Source organism: Electrophorus electricus, chromosome 15 (genome assembly GCF_041902795.1).
Source record: "Electrophorus electricus isolate QZ-2024a chromosome 15, ASM4190279v1, whole genome shotgun sequence".
NCBI lineage: Eukaryota > Metazoa > Chordata > Actinopteri > Gymnotiformes > Gymnotidae > Electrophorus > Electrophorus electricus.
Window position 1 is genome coordinate 11,747,207 of NC_137511.1, and position 25,426 is coordinate 11,772,632.

A 25,426-nucleotide genomic window follows, 5' to 3' on the forward strand; every position below is an offset into this window, starting at 1 on the left:
TTTTTTTTTAAATGGTTTTGAAAATACAACTTATAAACCCAAATGCATCAGTTAAAACAACAAATTAACCTATTGAAGTCATTTAACCACTTGCTTGAGAATCTATAAAAGTAGGTGTGCGTATTGAATGTTCACAGCATTTGTGAAGAAGAATGGAAGAAGACAAGTAATTCTGGTCAAACTTCATTATGAACTCCACCTGAGTTAAGTAATGCATTTGTAACAATGTTTAATACATCTCCTAGTTAGTTATAACTAAGTCCTGCTATTGGATAAATAAATTATGTGTGAAGGGGAATGGAAACCTTGCAAAAACTCCCTTAAGTTATGTACTGAACATATTTTTGTTGCCTATATATCTATGAATGCCAAAATACAGAACGTTTCCTGCATGTTTTTAATTAATCTATTTTTTGTTATAATAACAATAATACTAAATCTCAAAACTGGCCTTGAAGACATGGTATCATTTAAGCCAAAACTGGCTTCAGTAAGGCATTTCAAGTGTTGGGGCTGGGGTGTTTCTAAAGATGGAGAGAGAAATGGGAACAAGGACTTAAAGGGAGTGGTTGTTATGTTTGCAGAACAGAGACCAAGGCTGGAGCAAGGTGTTACAGACTGCATGTTTGTGTGAGCAACACAGACAGCAGCAGCAATGTCTTTGGTCAATTTCCTTGCAAAAAGTTTATAAATTGTGGTATACGCGATTTAGAGAAAGAGTAGGTTCTACTGGTATTTTCGAATAAAATTTGGCTGATATTTAAGGTAAAAGTAAATAAAATAGACTATTAAACATAAGTTTTACAATAAATCTCAATCTAGAAGAAACCATAAAGATGGCCATGCTGAAGTTACAAGTAGACCCATGTTTTGTAATTAACGTTTGGCAACTTCTGAATCCTGAATGTAATTGAAAATAAAAATAATTGTTTAGCATACATTTACATTTTAGTTTGGCAGATGTTCTTATTCAAGGCTATTTAAAACAAAAATACAAGCATATCACTGATAAAACATCTAATTGTGATATTATTTCTAACAGATCAGGTTTACAATATAATTGATTGGACAGCCTACAAGCACATGTAAGATAAACAGACTCTGCTGCTAAGGTTCAAAAACAGTGCTAGCAGTTATTAAAATGCTACAGAGATAGTCAAATCAAAAGGCTAAGCAACTTGTATGAATGATCATTGAACCTGAATGTCATTAGCTAACAGTTTTGGGGAAAATTAATTTCTGGTCAGATTGGTTAATGTTCTAATGTCAGGAAGCTCAATCTAGTTGGAACCCAAATGCTTGCAGATAAAATCAGGCAGGGTAGGTTTATTTAGAGAAAGAGTATCCAGAGTTGTGGTCAATAAACAGAATCAGGTCAACTGCCAGATAAAAACAGTACAAACAGGGCAGGCAATAGAGTAAATGAAAGAACAGTCCAAAACAAAAAACCCGTCAAGAGACCAATTAGCTAAACAAACCAGAGTGAGATCAGACCAAGGTGATCACCAGGAGATAAAACAGATAAAATACCAATGAGACAACCACAGGGACCCCATGGTCTGCATGATACTTCATAACAAGTGTGTGTAGACAGGTTAAATAGACAGGATGAACTAGGAACAGGTGGAAACAACTAGTAATCAATAGAGGTGGAATGCATGACCTAGTTGTGGTTGGTATAGTTGGTTGGAGTGACAGGCCAGCTGATAGTAGGTGGCTGATGGGAGCTGTAGTCTTGGCAAAAAGCATGACACTAGTAACCTAAAGATGGAACAGTCCCTTAAGTCATGATGAAAAGTTCAAACAAACATTCTTTTGCAGGTAATAACACTGAAATACTTCAAAAAGCAAGTGCTGTAATGTATGGTTGCATTTATGGAATTCTTTGTCTTCAAAACTATATTACCAGTTTTAAATATAACTGGTGTGATAATCTTAAAATAACTTAGTTATTATAACTCAACAATAAATTATAATCAAAGAACTTGATGTTTATCTTTTTATAACTCCAAAATAAATTACATTTAAATAATGCATTTAAAACGTCATAACACCATTGTTGCCATCAAAAAAAAAAACCAGCCACATGCCCATCCAGCAGATTCCAGGAATGAATCTTAATCAACACAGAAGTGTTTTTATTCTTTAACAAAGTTTTCACAGCCTTGCAGAGCTACCAGTCGTCAATGAAAATAGTGTAAGTCGTGAGCACAAGGATAGACATTCGTTATGTTGGATACTGCATCCAATTTACTTTTTAGTATTCAATTTAGAGTGTCAGCTATTTTGTAGTGCTGTCTGAATTCTAAGTGGATAATTCAGATTGCCTATATGGTTCACTATACTATTACCCATAGTGCACCATAAATGTAGTGAACAACTGATGTATAGCAGTTGTAGCTCAGTGATTAAGGTACTTGATTAGTAATCAGAAGGTTCAAGACCTGCTGCTGCCATGTTGCTACTGTTGGGCCCTGAGCCCTTTACCCTCAATTGCTCAAATTGCACTCAGTCATAATTTTAGGTTGCTTTGGATAAAATCATCAGATAAATGTACCTTTCTTATGGGAAAAAGTACCACAATGCATAGTGGTTTCCTATGGCACATCTTATTTCTGTATTTAGTAGGACTGCCAGTATAACAGATATGTTGATAGGATTGTCACCACTCTTTCAGGTGAGCCCAAAAGTAACTGTCACAGAATGTTAATATAACACAAGCCAGAATAAGTGAAGTTTGTGCTCAAGAAATAAACAGAATTTCACTTGGTAGTTTTTATTGGTAAAATAGTGTTACGACCTGGTCTAGGCTCCGGACCATAACAGAAAATAGGAGGGGCAGGGGAAAGGATATAATGAAGTAAAAGTAGTATTTATTTGTAGAGGGGTGTACTTCGGGAGATGACAATGCCAAAATAACAAACAAACAAGTCTGGAACAAAAACAGATGAAACAACTGGCCTAACAAGAATAAGAACACACATAAAGGATCAACAGAAATGTGCCCTAACTCCAAAAACTGAAACCAAAACAGAAGATAAAGAAAGTACCCAAAATAAATGGCGTCATCTCCCTATATCTCTATGACCAACATACTCTGTACAGACATAACCGAACTAAACACAAAACTCTCGCATACTCACAACCCCCCTAAAAAGTTCAGTAACAAAGGTACAAAATAGACACAATGCCAATTATGCGAAGGTAGAGATCCCGGCTCTTCTCCTTGACCAGCTAAATATTGGGTGGGGTTAGGTAGGGTAACCAATCAGGCCACACATTTCAATCACTGTCAATCATGAGCACTTGATGCGGCGATGGAAACGAGGACGACAAGACAACCTGCAACAAAATACATAGAAACAGACAAATAAAACGACCCAGCAAGGGTTGTAACACCTCCACCCATAAGAGTAAACTAAGACTGTGACAATCCATCTGCCACCACATTGTCTTTTCCCCTTCTATGTACAATTTTAAGGTTAAAATTCTGGCAAATTAAAGACCAATGCATGAGACTGCGATTGGAGTTGGACATACAATGTAAAAACATTTGAACTAATGTAAACCTTGAAATACTGAATGGCTAGCAACAGGGCGAGAGCTTCTTTCTCTATTGTGCTATAATGTAGTTGATGTCGATTAAATTTTGCAGAGAAATAAGATACAGGATGATCTATGCCAACAGCATCCTCCTGTACTAACACCGCTTCACAACCAGTGTCGCTTGCATCAACTTCACAGACCTTTGAACTTATGACAACACAGAGGACAATTTTGTGCAATATGACAACATTTCTGCCTCACATTCTCCAGTTAATTGCCTGGGAACACCATCCCTGTGTTTGGAGGTCTGCCAAAAAGGATCTTGTATAGGCTTAGTCCTGCTCTTCCCCTAACTCTGGTTCTCAAATGTAAGAGCCTTTGCGCATGAGAGTCATATGTAAACCTGCCTTTACCCATGAGAGTCCTGTCTCAGCACAGCATTTGGCCAGATTGTGTTTGAGTGTTCCATTTTCCCTCTTGACTGTTCCTCCATTAGCTGGGTGGTAGGCAAAGTGTTAGTTTAGATCAAACCCCAAATACTCTCCTACCTCTCTCAAAGCCTTATTATAAAGGGTGTGACGTTTTCACTGCCAATTAATTCTGGGATGAGCCACCTGGAAATGATCTGCTTTAGGATTGTTTTTGTTACTGCATTGGCATCTTGCTTCGCTGTTGGGAATGCCTCAACCCATTTAGAGAACGTGTCTACGATTACCAGACAATACTGCTTCTCACAGCTAGGGTTCAATTCAGTAAAATCCATCTGCAGGTGTTGGAACGGTCAGTCTGTCGGTGGATGTACGTTCTGGGGCTTCACTATTCCCTGGCCTACATTGTTTGTGGCACAAATTATGCAGTGTTCGCAATATCTTTAGGAGACTGTAGTGAATCCCCTTGAGTCCCTTTCCAGTCCACTGTGTGTGTCATGTGCATTGGTAAGACATGCTAAATACTGTGAGACAGTTTCCCCCTCCTGTTGTTTGCACATGGCTATTCTAGCCATGTTCATTCGTACAGGAAATGATATTTTAATCATGTTGCATAAACGTTGTATGAATGCTGTGTATTCATTGTCCTCATCATTAGCCCAATTTGGTTTCTTTGTATGGACATTTGCTTGAGGCCAGGCAGACTGGACCTTGTCCATGTCCACACTCAGTTTCTTGCCTAGAATTCATCTCAGTTTGTGTGATGTGGGTTAGAACTCTTCGCACAACTGTTTCAGTTTGACTGCAAATTTCTCACTGCCCACTTCTCTGGGTTCTGATATTTGTTTCATGATGTCTTCTATGTCTGATGCGGTCCAGGGATGGTGAGCGAGGATTGAGTCTCACTTTGGCAAACTGTTTGAATGTGCTGTGGCCACCCAGTTGAAAGAACGTCTTTCTTCCAATAAATTTTATTTTTTGTTTTCCAATAATAATAAGAATAATTTGGATTTAGGGTTAACCATAGTGCTAAAGCTGCCTTGGTCAAAGTTATAAACGATTTATTGGTAGCAGCTGACTCTGAATTGTTGGACATACTTGTTCTTCTGGATCTTACAGCTGCCTTGGACACAATGTCATAACAGCTGCTTTTTCAATATATGTGGGCAAGCAAGAAAGCCTAGATACAGCCTACAAAAAAAATGCATAAAGGCTACACAAACCAAATACATTAACTTGTATTTTAACCCAATAAAAACAGTAAATATCTGAGTAGTCACACAGTCAACATTGTTGCTACTTTGTAAAAAGCAGCAATGAAGGTATATCAAGCTCAAAGTGTTCACTTCATGTTGTTTATAAGCCAAAAATGTCTTTAATGTGATAACAAGTAGTTGGATGTGTTTAATATAAGATGTATTCTGATTAACTCTTGAAAATGTGCTGCATGATTCCATGGAAACATTTAGCAAAATATAGAAATGAAAATGACCAGAAATTGTGTGTAAAATTAATTATAAAAAGTATACATTTAAATACATGTAAAAAGTAACCACAGCATACATCATACATTGAAGCTCCAATATACCTGTCAACTTAATGTAAAATGAGTGACATCAGTGTTTTTTGTTTTTTTTAATCTATCTAGCGCATCACCACCATTCACTAGGGTGATTGCCATAAGATAATCCAAAACCAAACCATGAAGGCCTGCAGTGTTGTTATTTTCATTCTTGTTATACTCAATAACACAATTGATGACATTAATTTATTTTCTGGAAACAATGTTACTTGAGAAAAAAATGTTCTTGAATGTGTGGGTGCAGCGTGGTGGAGGAGTTGTATCCTCAATAAGTAATTAAAATTTTTCCACACAACCCTACAACTCGGTTTAAACGCACTCTGCAAACAACTTGTTTATCAGTATGTTTTGTTTTTTTGGTAAAGTGTTTAGTTTTTAGTGCCACAGCCTGAAGCCACTCCCACGCCAATATGAATAGATTTTATTACACTAAAATAGTAATATATATATATATATATGTATATATACACACACAAACACACAATCACATCCCCCCATCATGCTCTTTTCGTCTCCTCTTATTTGTGTGTGTGTGTGTGTGTGTGTGTGTGTGTGTGTAAGATGCCTGTGTCTTTGCAGGTGAAGCAGAGTCAGAATCTATTTTGTCATCTATGAAAAAACAGCAGAATGAAGGAATTAGGGATTCAACCTACCCTTTTCCACAAATCTCAAGGTAACACTGTGTGTGGGGGGTGGGGGGTGGGGGCACACAGCTGTGGTGATTACTCTTCCTCCTAGGCAGTACACCTAGGTTTATGGACTCTGACCAGTGAAAGAGCTGCTGCTGAATTATGCAATGTGTTAATAGCGAAGGACTGAGAATAATGAACAAATTAATGCTTTTTTAGAGAAGCTGAATCGGAAAGATTTGTGTCCTTCTCACAGAGGTAGATGAACTGTGAGGAGGATTTGACTTAGCAAAGTAGAAATAAATAACACAACAAAAGAGACACTACAGGTGATATGGAGAGATAGAGAGATCACAACAGAGAGAAGGAAAGAGAGCAACTGTATGTGTGCATGTGGCCTATTAACTTAAAATATAATCTCTTACTTAACAGAATAATACAGCTGGGGTTAAACCATCTGAAAAGGATGGAAAACATTTTCACCTCTTCCTTTAGGGGTGGTGGAGTCATGCTCCACACACAACCACAATGATTTAGCCTGTCTTTTTCTTCCCTTCTTCCTGATGTGAACCTCTGCTGGTCCCCAGACAACCAACGGAGGTGATGGATGCCAATGTGAAGAGGTATGACTCCACAGGAATGTTCCACTGGTGCCCCCAGAGAGACATTGAGAAGGCCGTACTGGTGAGTACTGCTGTAGTCTAATACACAGAAAGGAAGCAAAACTGGTCAGTCCTGGTGTAGTCTAACATGCAGAGAATGTCATACTGGTGAATAACACACAACAAGAAGGGCATTCTGGTGGAGACACTACTATAATTTAAATGGAAGGTTCAGTTCTCAAAGTTCCCCAGGCAATCAAGTAGCGTAAATATGTAGTCTGCCTAGGGGCCTGGATGATTGGATTTGCATCCTCTAGTTGTACAGAGATAGTGAATGTGGACCTGGTCTTATGTGGTTAAATGTGGCTTTACAGGCAGTGTTGTCATTCTCTATAATGTCTCTCGTAATGAAACCATACCAGCATCCCTCTAATGATAAAAGAACCATTGTGTAATGAACTAAAGGAGCTAGTTAATGGAGGGAAGATAACTCATTTTCACTCTTTCACTGACCCTTAGCTTAGACACTTAAGTTTTCATTAGTGGATAAATTTTTGGTCCAGTCTTAGTGGAAAAAACAACAGTTTTTGTTAAAGCAAGCAGAAGTAGTTTAGACTAACAAAGCTGCTTTCTCTTTCCCCTCAGACCCACAGTGAAGCATCGATGACGGTTGTAAGCGGCCACGTGGTGGTATGCATCTTTGGTGATTTGAATTCAGCTGTGATGGGCCTAAGGAACCTGGTGATGCCTCTCAGGGCCAGTAACTTGCACTATCACGAGCTGAAGCCTATCGTCTTTGTGGGCTCACTGGACTACCTAAAGAAGGAGTGGGACACACTCAGCAACTTTCCCAAAGTCTCCATATTACCCGTGAGTCTGCTCCAGCTGAGCACATTGGCTTAGTTCTGAAGTGCCTTAGCTGTATTAACATAAGGGAGTTATGAGCAGGCTAGTATCTCTGTAAATAAAGCCCATCCTGTGCCATGTCAGTTTTAAAAAAGGTTATCTAGTTAGAAAATATCTTATTGAATACTATAATTGAGTTATTCTGAATGTTAATAACTAAACTGACCTATGACAGAAGTCAGTAACTGAATTAAGTTATTTCAAAGATCAAAAATAGAATTATGAAAATGCTTACCTTGCCTCAGTGTTTGAATAATGTTTGTTCTGTTGTTTATGTGTTCGTGAAGGGCTCTCCTCTGAGCAGAGCGAATCTCAGGGCTGTGAACCTCAACCTGTGTGACATGTGCGTCATCCTCTCATCCAGTGTTAATACCAATAATGATGCATCAATGCAGGATAAGGAGAGCATCCTGGCCTCACTCAACATCCAATCCATGCGCTTTGAAGACACCATAGGCTTTCTGAAAGCGAACTCACATGGTACTGATACCCGCCCAATAGCATACACATACACACGTCCCTCAACACATGTCGTCCCAACAGGCATAGGCACACACACACACACACACACACACACACACACACACACACACATACAAACAAATGCATACATTCATGCACAATATGTAAAATCTATGCTCCGCATCCCCCCTTTTATTATGTCCTGGAGTCTTGACAGTTCTGTGTACTATTGTAATTTGTGTGTGTGTGTGTTTGTGTGTGTGTGTGTGTGTGTGTGTGTGTGTGTGTGTGTGTTCACATGTACTCAGCAGGCTTCACTCCTCCAGGTATGGACCACTCTTCTGCTGAGAACAGATCTGTTCATGGCCTGATGAGACAGCGTGTTACCATGGGAAGCAACAGCAGCATCATCACAGAGATTGGTACAATGTACATGCATACATACACGCACACACACACACACACACACACAAAGACAACAAGAAGAAGAAGAAGGAAGGCACACAAACACATACAAAATCAAATTATATATATGCATTTATTGTACACATTCACACATACAGTTAAGGTCACAAATGCGCTTACATTCATATTAGACATGAATGCAATATTGGCAATATTGGGCTTTCAATGATTTTTTTAAAAACTTTTTTTTGGTGGGGGGGTGGGCAAAGTTAATGTACAACGCATATCTTTAATAAATAAAAAAGAACCTTGTGCACACAATTTACAGTTGGTGTCTCAAATAAAAACAGGGTCAAAATTATACATGTAGTGTGAAGAAAATACATACAACACACCTAATATTTGGTTAAATGTCCTTTCTCAAGTTGCAGATTAACCTGATGTACTTGTGCACCAAATTCTTGTGTACACTCATTTTGCCCCAGAAAAGCACACATACAAAATGACTTGTACACATGCATGTATTGTTCAAAGACACATACAAACTGGCATGTAAACATAAATATAACGCTCTCATATATTGTTCAGAAATATAAAAACTGACATATAAACACATATATTGTACATACACAAACTGATATAAGCACACATATTGTACACAAATACACATGCAAACTGACATTAACATGGCTGTATTGTATACAAACACATAAACAGATACACATGTATTGTATATAAATAAAACTGATAAACACACATATATTGTATACAAGCACATACAAACTGGCACACACACATTGTACAAAATCACTCACACAAAGAGACATAACACACATATTTTGCACAATCTCATACAAACCGACACTAGCTAAATCTGCCAGGTTGCTGAACACTGAGTTTGTTTATCTGTGTGTGTTTTGTCAATAGCTAAAGCAGAAAAATTGCAGAACTCAGTGTGTGTGATACAAGATAGGAGCTGTGGAACCTCAATCCCTATGATCACTGAACTTGGTATGTCACACCTGTCCTGTGTGTGGGTAGGTGATATTGGTGATCATTTCAGTGTATGTATTTGGCGGTGTGTTATATATGTGTTTAAACTGTGTAAATTTATGTGTGTACGTGGTGTTGCTTTGAGTGTATGTATGTTGGGTAGTGTGTTTGTATTATATATACATTAATTTGTGTGTGTGTGTGTGTGTGTGTGTGTGTGTGTTTGTACATGTGTGGGTAGGTGTGTTTCAGACTTCCCTCACTATCTTTCTTCCTCCTTTCTGTTCTGGTGTCACATAACCTGCCTGATGTATCATTTTGCAGATAAAACTGTTTGATATTAAGGTTGCACAAATTTTACAGAATCAGAGTAAATTCCATAAAGAACCCATAATGCCTCTAAAATGTCAGCTAATAGGACCACTTTCATGCATGTAATGCTAATTTGAACAACATGTGTTTTATGTGTGTGTGTGTGTGTGTGTGTGTTGTATGTATGTTTGGGTGATACTGAGTGGTTATGAGTATATGTATGTTGTGTTGTATGTGTGTTTGCATTGTGTTTAAATTAATGTGTGTGTGTGTGTGTGTGCGTGTGTGTGTGTGTGTGTGTATGTGTGTGTGTTCATAGTGAATGATGATAATGTGCAGTACCTGGACCAGGATGATGATGATGACCCCGACAGTGAGCTGTACCTCACACAGCCCTTCGCATGTGGGGCAGCATTCACTGTCAGTTTGCTCGACTCTTTAATGAGTGCTGTGAGTGTTCACACACACACACACACACACACACACACACACACACACACACACACAAACAAGCGCACGAGCATGTTATGAGCATGTCTAGGCAGTGAGGCCGTAACAGGGAAAAGAGTGATTAAAACGGCGATCAAATGGATAATGGAATGAGAAATGGCAACAACAAAAAAACCACACAGTGAAACACAGGAGTGATACAAATGGAACAGTGGTGAGATTAGTTTCAACAGTGGCACAGTCCAAAATAATAAACAAAACCCACAGTGAAAAGAAAAGACCCACTAACTAATCCTGCACAAAAGAAAAATACACAATGCCTTCCTAACACATACACAGAACAAAACCCACACCCAACAAAAATGGCAGGCACTCCCTTGCTTCACCATGATCCACACCAACATACACTGTACACCATTTACACTAACAATATTTACAATAGCAGACGAAATAAAGATGGAAATGCAATCTCAAAGTCTTAACAGTAAATACAAGGTCAAACACAAGTTCTCAAAGTAATTACACATGAACCAAACACAAATGCAACACAAACTATTGCTAACAACAACCATATATCTCAGCCGCAGCATCTCCTATCCCCCTGTCCTCCCAATCTCCCAGTCTCTATGTAGAGCAGGGATCTGGTCCAGAATAGAGCAGAATCAGAGCCTTGATTAATCTTGAAGTTAATCTTTACTGGCCAATGCATGAATGGAAACCTGGCACTGGATCTGAAATCAGATGAACAGCTCCACACACACACACACACACACACACATATTTGGACACATATATGGACACCAATAGGGACATAACAGAAATGAAAGGTCTTATTTTATTAGATGCTATAAAAAGCTCATGTTCTGTCATTCTCCCTTCTCCCTCTCTCTCTCTCTCTAACAGACTTACTTCAATGATAACATTTTGACATTGATCCGGACGCTGGTCACAGGTGGATTCACCCCAGAACTGGAGAGTTTGTTGGCAGAGGAGAACACCCTACGTGGGGGCAACAACACCCCTGAAACATTGGCCAAGAGGGACAGGTGCCGTGTGACCCAGGTGGCCCTGTGTGAAGGGCCCTTTGCTGAACTCGGGGTGAGACAGAGAAATACAGAAATAAGGACAGACAGAGAAAGAAAGAGACAGAGAGACAGTTGAAACAAACAACAAAGAGCCTCTAGAGCCTCAAAATTATAACCAAGGAAAAATAAAAATACATCACCTATGGGAAAGATTCCACAAAATAACAGTAATTTTCAGTACTATTTGGCCATAAATAGCCTAAACGTGTCTATACATTGGTAGGTTGAGATTATACCAAGACTAAAAAAGGAAGTCATTATGAATGTACAAACAAAGTGAGCACAGCCTGGTTATTGAAACTGGCCATCACAGGCAGAGCTAGCTGTCCAGAGAGAACAGGGTGTACTCTTACTGCCACCTGCGAGTGGTGAACACAGAGTTGCACTTCATAACTAAGTTTTTGCCCTGAGTTTCTAAATTGCAATAATAAAGAAAAACTGCCCTGTATCTTGGGAGAGAAAAATAGTTTGATTATACAGTACAAGCATTAAGGTTAATAGTATTTTGTCACAGCCTAAGGGACTGTTAATTATTTATTTTGTAGATAATGTACTTTCTTTTGTTCTTTTCCTACCCATTTCCCCTTTTCCTTTAATTTGCTTTGGTAATAATGTAACTTGTTACATTCATGCCAATAAAATTAAAATATTGAAATGAAAATGTAATTGAGAATCAGAAAGAGAGAGAGAGAGAGAGAGAGAGAGAGAGAGAGAGAGAGAGAGAGAGAGAGAGAGAGAGAGAGAGAGAGTGGAGAGCAGGAGAGAGGAGACAGTGACAGGGAGAGAGAGAAACAGAGACAGACAGAGAGTCAGGCCAACAGAGGGAGGCAGAGAGGACCTCAGCACAAAGCATCCTGTCTAACCATCACACACTACTCTGCAATAATTTCCCATGGGAAATTATTGCTGTAATTCCATTAGAACATGGTCTGTGGAACACAAAACCCAGGTCACAGGGTCATCTTCAGACTGATCTCCCATTGCACAAATGTTTATACTACAGTTTAAGTCATGGCCTGCACCAAGTGATTTATAAGTACTGTAACAAAGTACTGCTTTTGATAGAATACCTTTGTCAGTATTACTAGTTTTGCTGCTGCCTAACAAATAAAAGTGTGGATGGCAAACTGACCTCAGTGACAGATATCGCTAACAGACCTTGCTAACAACCTGGCATACCTCCCTATCAGACCAGTCTAACAGATGTCACTAGTTCAAGACACAGCAAACAGCTCCACACAGGTCAGTGTAAGAATACTAGAACATGGATAGACAGGACAGCAGAGACACCTGCTGAGTGACAAGACTTCACTCAGCTTCTTGACAACTCCTGTATAATGCACAGACACAGCCAACGCCTGAACCCTGTTTGTTTGCTGTATTTCGGCTGGTTTGCATATAAGCAGCTCTAAAAAGTTTCCTTTGTATTTTGAAGTGTTTTAAAAAAAGACAGCACTGTAATATTATATTGATCAAATTGATAACTCCATGGCAACAGCTACTTGAGTGTGTACATGGAGATTCTGGAGACCAGCGCCTGATGTTTGGAGTGTGCTGAATGCTAGAGCAGATTATATGTGTTGCTTTATTTACAGGAAGGAGGTTTATATGGTGACTTATTCTGCAGAGCAATGAAAACTTACAACATGCTGTGTTTTGGAATATACCGACTACTGGACATGCCTCGGACCACTGAGACTGAATGCACAAAGCGGTGCGTGACCTGAAGCTGCACATGCATGTCAAATGTTTACTGTAATGAGTTAGCCCAAGTGTCACAGGGCGTGGAGCAGGATGCACAGACTCTCTCGACGGAGTGAAACATTTAATGACATAAAACATTTAGGACAATAGTGGCACTCACACATAATGGTGACATCGAACATACACACACCTAACGCTAACATAGACATACTCTATACAAACACCAACAAGGGCTACACGAACATGGACATTAACATTATATGCAGACGCTAACAAGCATATTCACTAATGTTACATTTATACATTAACTCACTAAGAACACGCTACATCAACAATGACCAACAACACTGCACAAATTGACATGGGTTTAAATACACAAAGACAAACAAGGTGCATGTGTATGCAGGCATGGTTACAAACAAAGATCCTCCCAATACACTTTTCACATCACAGTGTTCATATCACAGCTTTGACCGCATATTGTTCACATCACTGTTGCATTACACCATAGCGATCATATCACACTGTTCACATCATAGTTTGCATTAGTGCTCAGACCATAGTGATTGTATCATACAGTTCACATCAGTTTGCATTACAGTGATAACACAGTAGTGATTGTACTGTTCACTTCATAGTTTTGGCATCAGTGTTGTCATCAAACTGTTCACATCACACCAAACATTCATTTAAATTTCATTTCATAGACTTTCATTTAATAGAAAAGATAAAGGCAATTAAAAAATATAATGTTACATTGAAATTAAATAAACACAAAGTGCATAACATTAAATTTACATAATAAATACAATAATACAATAAAGGCTAGGAGATCAATGATAAAGGTAAAAGACTATAGTGCAGTATTGTCCCTGAGAGCTAAAACTACTGTCTTAAGCTTGCTTAAAAGTAAGTTCAAATAGATCAGTTTTCAGTACTGATTTTAAAATGTCTAAGGTCTGGGTACCTCTGAGGTTCTGTGATGATGGTTCCATTTAAGAGCCGCATAGTAGCTAAATGGTGTGTCTCTGTGTTGTTTACACCACAATACTGACACTGCACTGTTCACATTCCAGAGTTTAGTATTTGCATCACACTGCATAACAATTGTCATTGTAATTATTCCTATTTGAATGATATTTGAAACATCTTATTCCAGTAATTGATTTATCTTTAATAATGATTATTATTGAATATTTTCTAAACATGATTTTTATTTGACTAATGATTTTTACATCTTAATGATTCATATTTGAATGATTCTTAATTCCACATTTTCCTATAAAGCCCAGCAAGTATGTGTATTTGTGGTATTGAATTATATGACAAGGGCTTAGGTATCTGGTGTATGTTCTTTACACAGACAGACACACACACACATACACACACACACTTTCTCATTCTCTGTGCCTTTCTCTTGTGTCACAGGTTTGTAATCACCAACCCTCCATATGATTTGGAGCTTATACCTACAGACATGGTCTTCTGCCTGATGCACTTTGACCCTGCTGGGAGTCAGCCGTGCACCACACTGTCCCACTCCTCGAACAAAAAGAACTCGGCTAACACAGGCACATGTAACAGCCATCCAAAGAGCCACAAGTTGTAGGACGAGCAGAAGTATGTGCTCACTGCATCCTCTCACATTGACTTTCTGTCTGTCACACACACATACAGACACATACACTCTCATGCTCTCTTTCTCATTCATGCTCTCTTACTATCTTTTTCCTCTGTCCCTGTTATTCTGTCTCTTTCTTTCACTTTCCGTCTCTCTCTCTTTTGTGTGTCGTGTGTCTGACCTTGTACTGCTAAATGGTGATCTGTGAACATGTGTGTGTGTGTGTGTGTGTGTGTGTGTGTGTGTAACGTATGTTACACGTTATGCTGCAGCTATGCTATGTTCCATTTGCATGTGATGTCAAAATGTTATTTTATTCTTTTAGCCTATGACAGCAGTTTACATTCAATTTAAAAAGTGGTATCTTTTCATTGATGTTGTCTTATCAGAACTAGCACAATCTGCTTGTGACAATCTGCTTGAGACCCACATTCCTCCTGATGTAAATCCTTTTTTTTTTCTCCTGGCATGGCAAAATCATGTGTTAAAAGGCCTGTATAATAGAAAATTGAATTTCCCTTGCTTTCTAGAGATAACAATTTTGGAGTAATATATAAATATTGTTTCAAAACACAGCATTCAATCCCCTAGTCCATACAGTCAATATATAGAATCAAATCTGACAAAACAGCCTGCTTTCAATTCAGCCTACAGCACTGTAGCCCTGCCCACTTCCATTGCGGTTTTCAATTGTTTCAGCTCTAAGTGCTTTTGAAAGAAGCACAATACAGGGCAACTAGTCTGAAAAGAGCTAATTTAGCTTATATTCATATTAAAGGCACAGTAACAGAAAAAAAGCCTGTTGAATTCTAATGGATAAAGAGAGGTTTGAAAATTGTTGTGTAAAAATGAATTGGAACATAAAACCACACAAACATTGAAAGTGGACATCACAGGGAAATATCAAAGAAAAAAGTACAATATGGACCCTTAATTGAACACCTCCACTCACTCCACTGTTTACCAGCCTACTGTGTAGATCTCCATTCAGCACTGAGGGCTTTGCTGTGGCAGAGGGCTCTAGCATCTCCCACACATGAAGAACATTTATGATGTTTCAGTACTTCTGTACACATCACTGCCTTTTCAGCGTGTGAGAACCTTAAGAATAATCCAAGCACAGACAACCTAGTTCATGGTCACCTTGATTAACTAAATTTTACCAGCCACTCACCATATTGTCTTAATCTAACTCTATCTTAGTGTCATACATTTGTTCCTTTATTTCCTTTGCATACTTGATTCTGATCATATGATTGAAAACACACATTTATTTTTATTTTTTCCTAATTCTTCTCGATGTTCAAATATGATTTCAATATTTTGAAGGCTATTAGCCATCTTTCTTGGGTGGTACTGTCAAATATTGGAGTTCAAAAAGTCACTTAAAAGCATCTTGACTTAAATATACACAAGAACATCTGACAGAGTAAACTGTTCTGTGACGGCTAAGCAAGAAACATTTGCATTAAGTGAATTATTTGCATTATATTCATGTGTGTATCAGAATTCTTGGACCAAAGTTTCTAATTTTCCAGGTGTAAAAGAAATAATGTACAGAAAACCTTCCAGATATTACACTGAAACAGTTATACTCTATCATAATAAAAATCTCTTTTTTTCTGGAATAAAGAAATGTTTTTTTTTTCCAGCCTTTCCTACTTGTTGCAGACCACACATGATTATTGTGGTTCCTGTTCTGCTATTTACAATCACGTGAACACATGCAATTTATCAACTTTAAAATGAGCTTTGCTGACAGATTTGGCATAATGTCCAAGTTTGAACATGTGTGGAATTTCTTATCTATATCATGTTTAGTAATATTTTTGCTTGTTTGTTTGTTTTTGTTTTGCTGTTTTATGTCCTTAAACTATAACACTGAAAGATTTTACATGAATTTTCTTCCTTTAGAGTTCATTTTATTTCAGCTTTTTACATTCAAAATTATAAATAATCAGTGTATGAATGGAACAGTGAACAGTGTTTTTTTTTTTTGGTGGGGGGGAGGGGTTGCTTAAACTTGCTGAAGAGCAAGTGATCTTTAATCATAATGTTCAAATATCACCTTGATTACATTATTTAAAGACTTTCTTCTGAAACATTCAACCAATAGCAAAACATTTAGCACATTAAGCCAAACAAGAGCTCTGCAAATTGAATACTGGAAAGAAACTATTTCCAATTAGCATGCAGTTATTTGTATGAGCAAACACGTTGTTCAAAAATCACATTGACACTCTGCCTTTCTCCCCAAAGTGCAACCAGGATGAGCCGAGAGGAAACAGGTATGAACATTCACATGCGTGAAAGCCCTGTTCCAGTTTGTCTTAACACCTGTGGTTAAGGGTGGAAAAGTGGCAGTGCATTCAGTGCTAGCCAAATACCATGTTTCTATTAACCCTTAGCTTTTTGCCCAAAAGGAGTCGCTTTTTGGTATTAGTGGTTACATTAAAAACATCACAGTAATGCATGTGGGTTTGAATGATTTTCCTGCTTTTGACCTTGCACATGCATTAGGAAAAATTGTTTCCACTATAACCAGCAGTTGAGATACTTTAGCGTTTGGTTGGTAGTTTATAAATTCATAGTCTGCATGGTTTTCTGTTTAGCTTAGGAGCATGATGAGATGCTTTAATTTACACTCTTGCACTGGGCAGGCTTCAGGTGAGCTTGTTGTAATATCTCCAGCAGTATCCAGGCAAGAGGCAAATGCAGGAGGAAGTTTATTGAGTGAGGACAACAAAACACAGAAGGCTAGTAAACAGAGACATGGGAAAACATGGAGGAAAATAAACGCATGAACTAGACTAACAGCAGAACAAAGACGATGATGGAGGTAGCGACAATAACTCTGAACATGACCAAACATACCAAACTTACCAAAATAACCACTAAGCAAGGAAAACAGAAACGTCAGGGAAACCATGGAAACATGGATACCATGTGGATACCAAGCGCTAACCTCAAGCGTGCGGTGCCCAACCTTTACCAGCACGTAACCTTCCCCACCAGGGGAAATAACCACCATTTCACTGCGTGTTATACTGTGTATGACTATGTATGTGACGAATAAACCGAACTTGAACTTGAACTTGAACCAGGAGGGTGGCCAATTGTGCCACTTGTGTGCTGGTGATAGATGTTGCTTGCAGAAATACACTGCTTGCAGAAATACACTGGGCTTTTTTTCTGGGAAATTTCTGGAAAATTTAGAAAGATTTTTGGAAATTTTCTGAAGACCTATAAGGAGAGACTATCTAATTTGAATATGGCACACAGATTCTCAAAATAAGCCTTAGAATGTTCTGTTGTGATTCTGCAGTGAAATTTATTTGCAAAGTTCAAAAACACACTTCATAAGGCTAATACACAGCCCCCCCTTGCAGGGTCTTTTCTTCTCTTCATTGTGCTTCACTTTGCAGAAAGGACTTGGTACACAGAGGTAGCAGAGATTTACTTCCTCAGAAAAACACCAATCAAACCCACCAAACCAACACAATCCTGCAACCATTTCTATCCCTCCAAGCAGAGAGACAGAAGATGAGAACTGAGGGCATATCATGTGCTGACATGCTCCAGATGCATCAATCTGGCTACTTTGACTGTGATATCCCTAATTGAAAAAGGATCAGCCAACAATATTACCAAACTACAAGCATTTTACCTGCACATTAAATAATATGGTGGTATTTGAACATGGTTAGTATATGAATATATGTATTGTCAAATGTATTGTATATACTATAGAAGATCATAGTACTGCAGTTAGCTGGACTAATGTGAGTTTTATGTGTAAACTATGGCTAAGAGACCAGAATGTTCTGATTTAAGAGAACAGAGAGATATGCAAAAACAGTTGAGAGCTGGGTCATCTCAGCATGTGCAGATTTTGCTTCTTCTCAGCAAACTACCCAGGTAGCAAATGTGGGACAAGGTATTCAGAGACCTTTGCCTTAAATGCAATAAAGTATATTAAAATAGAAATAAACATAATTCCATAAAATCAGTAACCATGCATGCTGTCTTAAAACTTTCTGAAGTATTCTTTAACACTGTATTATTATTATTATTATTATTAGTATTTTAATGTTAGAATCTAAGTCTTTACATAATTTATATAAGACAGTTTCAACATTAAAATTATTAAAATAATTTAAATTCAAGTTCCCACTGAAAAGCCACAATTTTTATGATTGACCTGTCTGCGTCTGACTGCCATAAATTTGATGCAGCATATTGCAGAGTGGGCACTTGCAAGTCCTCGTTTGGTCAGAGCCTCCAGGTTGACATAAAGTCAAGATGAGCTTGGATGTTCTTCATGCCTAACCTGAGTGAGCTATATGCAATTCATATTACCTATCCAGGAATTACTGACCACAATCACAACTCAATCACTGATGACAAATGTTAACATCTTAAATTTATATTTATTGATAAATGTTACTTTTGGTAATTTGCTTACACTCAACTATTCAAAGCAGCTTAAATAAATATTGTGGACAAGTAAAGAAAATAATAATTAAGTACATAAACCACAGTATTAAAATTATTTTTTATTGTTTAAAAACATTTCATTTCCTATTAGCGTACAGTCATGGCCAAGAGTTTTGAGACTAGCACAGATTTTGGTTTTCACAAAGTTTGCTGCTTCAGTTTTTATGGTGGCAATTTGCATTAACTCTAGATTGTGAAGAGTGATGAGATGAATTGCAACTGATTGCAAAGTCATTCCTTGCCATGAAAATGTAACTAATCACAAAAATTACTGCATTCCAGCCATTGCATTTCAGCCCTGCCACAAAATGGCCTGCTAACATCATTTTAGTGACCTTTAGATCAGGAGGCAGCTGATATCATGGGTTGCCATCAGTCAAGGTTTTGTCCAGAAGCGGATATCCAGCATGCCAAGCTAAATTGCAGAAGTATTATTATTTACTGTGTTGACCCTTCTGTTTAAGTATTTGCATAAACTGGATGTATTTGTCAATAAAATTGCTTATAATTGTATGCCTATAAATGCTTATAATTGTACTTACTATGGTTCACTATACCATATAAACATCTGATAAAAGGATGAGGAGTCAGTAAACCTTGTGAAAACCAAAATTTGCATCAGTTTCAAACCTTTTGGCCACAACTGTACATGTGCTTTGTGTAGCTTTAATCACAGGCCTCATTAAATTTATGAGTCTGTGGCTTCCAAGTTCTATAAAATGAATTCATTTCACTTTCAAAAATACATTTTCTGTTCACAATGCCACTGCTGACTGTGCAGTATACTGCACCATTTTGTTTACTTTCCAGTCAGTTCATATTGGATTCTTAGCTACCCTCTTCCTTAACAGAAGTGCATCCCCATCAATACAGAGATCAAACGAGGGCCCCCACAGCCCATTCCAGTGAGAAGTGGTACCCACTAAAACACTAAACATTCAGTTAACAGGTCAGCCGCTGCGATTCCATACATTCCATACAGCTACAGCATGAGTTTTGGAAAATGGAAACAATGCAGTGATCAACAACCTGGCTGAGAAAATCAGTATGGTTAAATATAATTTTACCTTGGCAATACTTGTAATTCTGACTGCTTCCTCATGTTTTTTTTCCATGTGTACATTATTTTAGGTGCACCCACCAGTCAAATAATTAATTAGTTTCATGAGTACATAAAGAAAATATTTTAACAGCTGCATTCAAATTTTATTCCACCCAGAAATCTTTTTTCCTTTTGTTTGTTGTGTGAAAAGATTTCTGTTGTGTATATTAAAACACTGTGTAATAGAGAGGCTTCTCAGTTGTTTTTGATCATTACGCACAATTTTAATTTTTCATGATCAAATATTATGCAAATATCATGTATATGATTTCAGTTTGTGTTTTCTGAGAATAAACCAGAATGTTTTGTGTTGTAAAATGTGTTTGTATTTTGTTAGTACTCCCTTCAAACAGCACATGGTTGTCACAGCAGCAAAAATCAATGATATTGCAACTCCTAACATTATATATTTCATATTTAATAAGGGTTAATATTGGAAGTGCTTTTTCCACAATTGAAAGAATGCTTAAATGCAAAGGGGATGAAGTTGGATGCAGAAAAAAAATGAAATCAATGGCCTAAATGTACACTGGTCAAAATCATTTGCTCCTGTTACAATTAAGAGCAGCATAATCTGAAATGTAATCACCTGGTTGTATCGTTGAGTCCAGTATAATCCTCACCTACACCAGCACTGATTGAGGGGTATTGAAGTTAAAAATCATATGACATAATCATGATAATAATTATTAATAGTTCTTTATGTAGGATCTTTCCATTTCACTTGAGATACTGGGGCCTTCACCCCCTTATTACTGAGCAGTACATTTTAGTTTAATGGGTTTTTTTTTTCTGATTGTACGTAAACATGTCCAGCAGAGGCACTACTGTGAACAGTGAAAGCTGCAGAAAATATTTAGTGCATGGACAAGATGGGGCCAGTGAAAATCTTGGTGTGGCTAACTAATAAGGCTAGACATCAGAGAGGAGTTTCAGGGCATGCAAGTTAATACAAAGGTAAAGACATTACATTAGAGTGTAATACAGTACATTTCATACAATTTAATTCCTTGACTGATCTTATATGACTATCAAGATTATGCCGTTCACATAAAATCAGCCAAGGAATCATTAATTAGGCTATGGAATTCGAATTTGGATGCATCGTCACCAAAAACCAAGGGTGTAGGTTGCTTAAACATAAATATTAATTATCATCCAATAACAATGGTGCAATGCCGTATGTCTTTAAAGTTTCTTGTTCTGTCCCCTTGTAGAGTCTGTGGGAAGAACTTTAGGCGTGGCTGCTTTGGGCTTGTGCCTTTGATCTGGAAATGAAAAAGAGTGAACAATAGGCAATTATCAGTAATTTTCCACACTAAGATCTTAAAAAGATATTGGGCAGAGAAGAAAGGTGAGATAGCCAGGTGCAGTAGATCAGGTAGGTTGGAAGAGTAATAATGACAATTTGAAAGGCATTGGCCGGTTTCTCTGCTGAAGGGATCAGTGGAGAATAAATTGAACAGTTTAGGTAGTTATTTATGAATATGTAATGGCAAGTTTTGGTAGGTTGCAGGAGAAGGTATAGGGACAAGGTATTGCGAAGTTTTTGAAAGCAGTGGAGGTGTGTAGAAGGGAAAGAAAGAAAGAGGATATTAATGCAATGTAACAGTAGGCTCCCCTTCCCACTTATCACATGGTACAGCCCGCCTTGTGGAGTCGACATTGTTGACGGTTTTCACTGTGACTGCCTTCATGTTTGTAACAATGCCCCCCTTGTCGTCATCGTAATTTAACACACCTGCCTCTTGTTACGCGTATCATTTGTGTACGTGTTTAAACCCCTGTGTCAGTAGAGTAGGTTGTCGGTTATTGTAGTGTTCACGGATCATTATTCTGTAAGCTATTTATCATTTTTTTTCACGGTTCACAAGTCTGTATTGTCTGTAAGGATTCCATGCATATAGAACAGTTTCAGCTTATAAGTCTTTTTTTTTTTTTTTAGAATATTTTGTTATGTGTGCTAGCACAGAGCCTGGCAGCATACTTGAAGGCAAATAAACTAGTTGATACATCAATAAAAAAGGCAGACATTTCTGGATGTGTAGGTTGTTTGGAGCATGGTAGTATGGTGGCCAGGAAGACCCATTATGCTGCAAGTTACTGATCATGATACACATGAAAAAAACAAAACAAAATATATTCATCAAAATGAAAATGCATACAACTTCAGAAATGCTGCAAATTCAGTCACAACACAATGGAAGTATTGTTTCTAGGGGATATGGAAAGTGGATGGACAACCAGACAGCTAGTGAAAAGTAATTTATATTTGTGATCACCATGGTTTTGTCATTGGTATGTTGTACAGAATGGACAATTGGCCTATGTGTGTTTTGCATTCTTGTGTATGTTGCTACTACTAGGTTGTAAAGAACGCAGCCTTAAAGAATGCTGATAAAACAAAATCCCATTTAACACACATATAAACCTGACCCTGCCAGTAAATAATTAGCTAGCTAGCTAGCTACATTGAGAGATAAAACTCAGTTTCCGACTATATACCTATATTTAGAATGTTATTCATTTCAAACCATTTAAGACAGTATGAATAACACAATTGAGCTGGTCATTGTAGCAGATCAGCTAAACTATCAAACTTGAACAGAAACATAGCCTATGCTGCAAATTTGTAAAATACTCTGAATGTAGCTAGCTAATTGGGTATTAAGATAGAAACTGTTAAATGGGAATTTTATAAGTGTTCTTTAAGGGTGCATTCTGTACAACCTAGCAAAATAAACCAACATAATGATATAACAGTAGTAATCGCAAATATAATTATTTTTCATCAGCTACTCTGATACTGCTGGTCTCGTAGGAGTCGAGCCCCTCTGTGTGTCCTCTAGAAACACTTCCATTGTGTTGTGGCTGGATTTGCACGGTTTCTGAAGTTGCATGTGTTTTTCGATTTTGCACTGCATTTCAGAAATGTAGCGCACATGTTTTCATTTTGATGAATCTTTGTGTAACTGCAGCACTTTTAAAACATTTGCAGCACAATGGGTTCTCGCAGTCACCAGAAAGTAGTGTGATTTGGCATCAAATTCAGGCAACATAGAAAGCGGGTATGGACCTACATGTGGTTTTCATAGATTTAGCTAATGTATTTTGTGCCACATAACCTCTTATGGAAAGGATTTGGATTCATCCAGGTACTAGGTAAGGTTACAAAAAGCATATTTTGAGGATATTCTGTTCTGTTTTAATACAAGATAATTTGTTATATTCTGGTAGAGATTGAAAATGGGTATAATGGCTGGTTGCACTATATCACCATTAGTGTTTAGAATAGCAATGGAGGAAATAATTAGAGCCTCAAAATTTATTGTATGTGGGGAGAGGCTACTGGACAGCTTCTGGTATTCATAGATGATGCGACAATGCTGACAACTACTCTGCCATGTACCGGGCAGTTGCTAAGGACGATAAATAAACCTAGCAAGTGTAGAAATCTGTTAACTGTTAAAGGAAAACTTGTGCAGGAAAATTTCATACTGGAAGGAGATGTGATGCCATCTATTGGAGAAACCATTTAAGAGTTTAGGTAGATGGTATAGTGCAGCACTAAAGAGCAAGTTGTGGGGCCAAAGATAATAGCCTTCCGCAGTTCTATTAGTATTGAGAAATTGCAGTGAATTGAAATTGTGGTGTCTTTGACCTACCCCCTTGTATGGCCAATGATACTAAGCACCCAGAGGTTAACTTATTGCTGAGTGGTATTAGAATAAAGTGATTAAGTTTGGGCAAGAAGGGCAGCATGTTGGAGACCATATACACTGGCAGATTGGGTGAGGCATAAGTTTAAAAATTCTTGTGGACATAGATAAAAAAAACTACAGGACCCACAGTGTATTGTGTTAAGTGCACTGAGGCCAGACATGGTGTTGTACTATGAATGTAAATTTATAGCTTATTTTACAGCGCTAACAATTCCATTTGAGGATGCAGTGGATGAAGCTTTTGAAAGGAAAAAGCTGAAGTACGCCGATTTGGTGGCTGAGGTGAGAGAACGTGGGTGGCAGGTGTATATATTCTTACATAAATAGGGTCTGAATTGGTCTAGTCTTACCTTCTTTGTCCGTGATTGGGTGAAGAAAGCTCAAATGTGTGGGTTGTCAATAACGAGCAAATGGAGCTCATTACCTTATGCTTTAAACGTCATTGGAAGGACACAAAAACAGCATAATAATTGAGACTATATTTACCTGTTTGACTTTCCATAGTATTGTGGCCCATTAGGTTTTCCATATTCGTCTGCATATACCTGTAGTATAAAAGTAAAAAATGTCGTTCCTTATAAAAAGGCTATGAACAAAATGACACTTTCGTTTTCAGCGTTCAGTAGTTCGTTTTAGGTTTTATTAACCTGTTGCACGTTTATCAACCTGTTTAGAATATAACACAATTAGGATAAAATACTTGTATACCGATTTTTTTTGGTAATCTTTATTTATTTATTTCCCCCCTGTATTCGATAACAAACAGGGCGATCAAAAACATGTGTGATTTGAAACGGTTTGATGATTTTATTCCGGGCTACAGAACCCGCGCTCACACCTGTACAGCACCTTGGTAGTCTCTCGAGTACAACTGCTAGTCTGTAACAGCTGGCCTCTGCCAACAACGTCAGAGAGATGGAATACCCGCCAACCTGTTACGCTTGTGCTTTGGGTCTTTTTAACCAAACGCCAAGTAATCGAATGACAAGAGCGAGTCACAGCGTTCGGTGTCTCATATCGGTTAGAGACGATAGTCATCCAGGTCCAACAGTGCTGGGTTGCTACTTGACAAGAATTAATGAGGGCTAACGTGGGGTTGATTTATCTATGCTGAGAAATATAAAAATTAATTTTACCATGAAGAATTTGAAACACTTCGAATAGGCTTTCGCTGTAGCACACGTGTTTGGTTAGAAAACTAGTCGTTTTCGAGGATTTTCTGCTTAGCCAAAGTCATCCGTGCGTTACAGGTTGCAGTCTTCTCATTTATCGCGAAAAGCAGCCGAGGCAACAACTGGATAACCGTTTCGGGCGCGCTGATATGTCATCTAAGGGATCCAACATGATTCCATCCGAGGGTGGCAACTTGTGGCCCGACAA

At 37.9% G+C, this 25,426-nt stretch overlaps 1 protein-coding gene across 1 annotated transcript in view; it reads left to right on the forward strand.

Moving 5' to 3' along the window:
• Positions 1-16,305, forward strand: part of LOC113576347 (calcium-activated potassium channel subunit alpha-1-like) — a 56,051-nt gene extending 39,746 nt beyond the window's left edge. The window contains exons 20-29 of the mRNA XM_081697743.1: positions 6,118-6,229; positions 6,773-6,869; positions 7,433-7,657; positions 7,981-8,173; positions 8,467-8,577; positions 9,488-9,571; positions 10,185-10,315; positions 11,219-11,413; positions 12,996-13,114; positions 14,533-16,305. Of these exons, the coding sequence (XP_081553869.1) occupies positions 6,118-6,229; positions 6,773-6,869; positions 7,433-7,657; positions 7,981-8,173; positions 8,467-8,577; positions 9,488-9,571; positions 10,185-10,315; positions 11,219-11,413; positions 12,996-13,114; positions 14,533-14,713 (1,448 nt within the window). The 3' untranslated portion in view covers positions 14,714-16,305. The remainder of the gene's footprint in view (positions 1-6,117; positions 6,230-6,772; positions 6,870-7,432; positions 7,658-7,980; positions 8,174-8,466; positions 8,578-9,487; positions 9,572-10,184; positions 10,316-11,218; positions 11,414-12,995; positions 13,115-14,532) is intronic.
• The last annotated feature ends 9,121 nt before the right edge of the window (positions 16,306-25,426 follow it).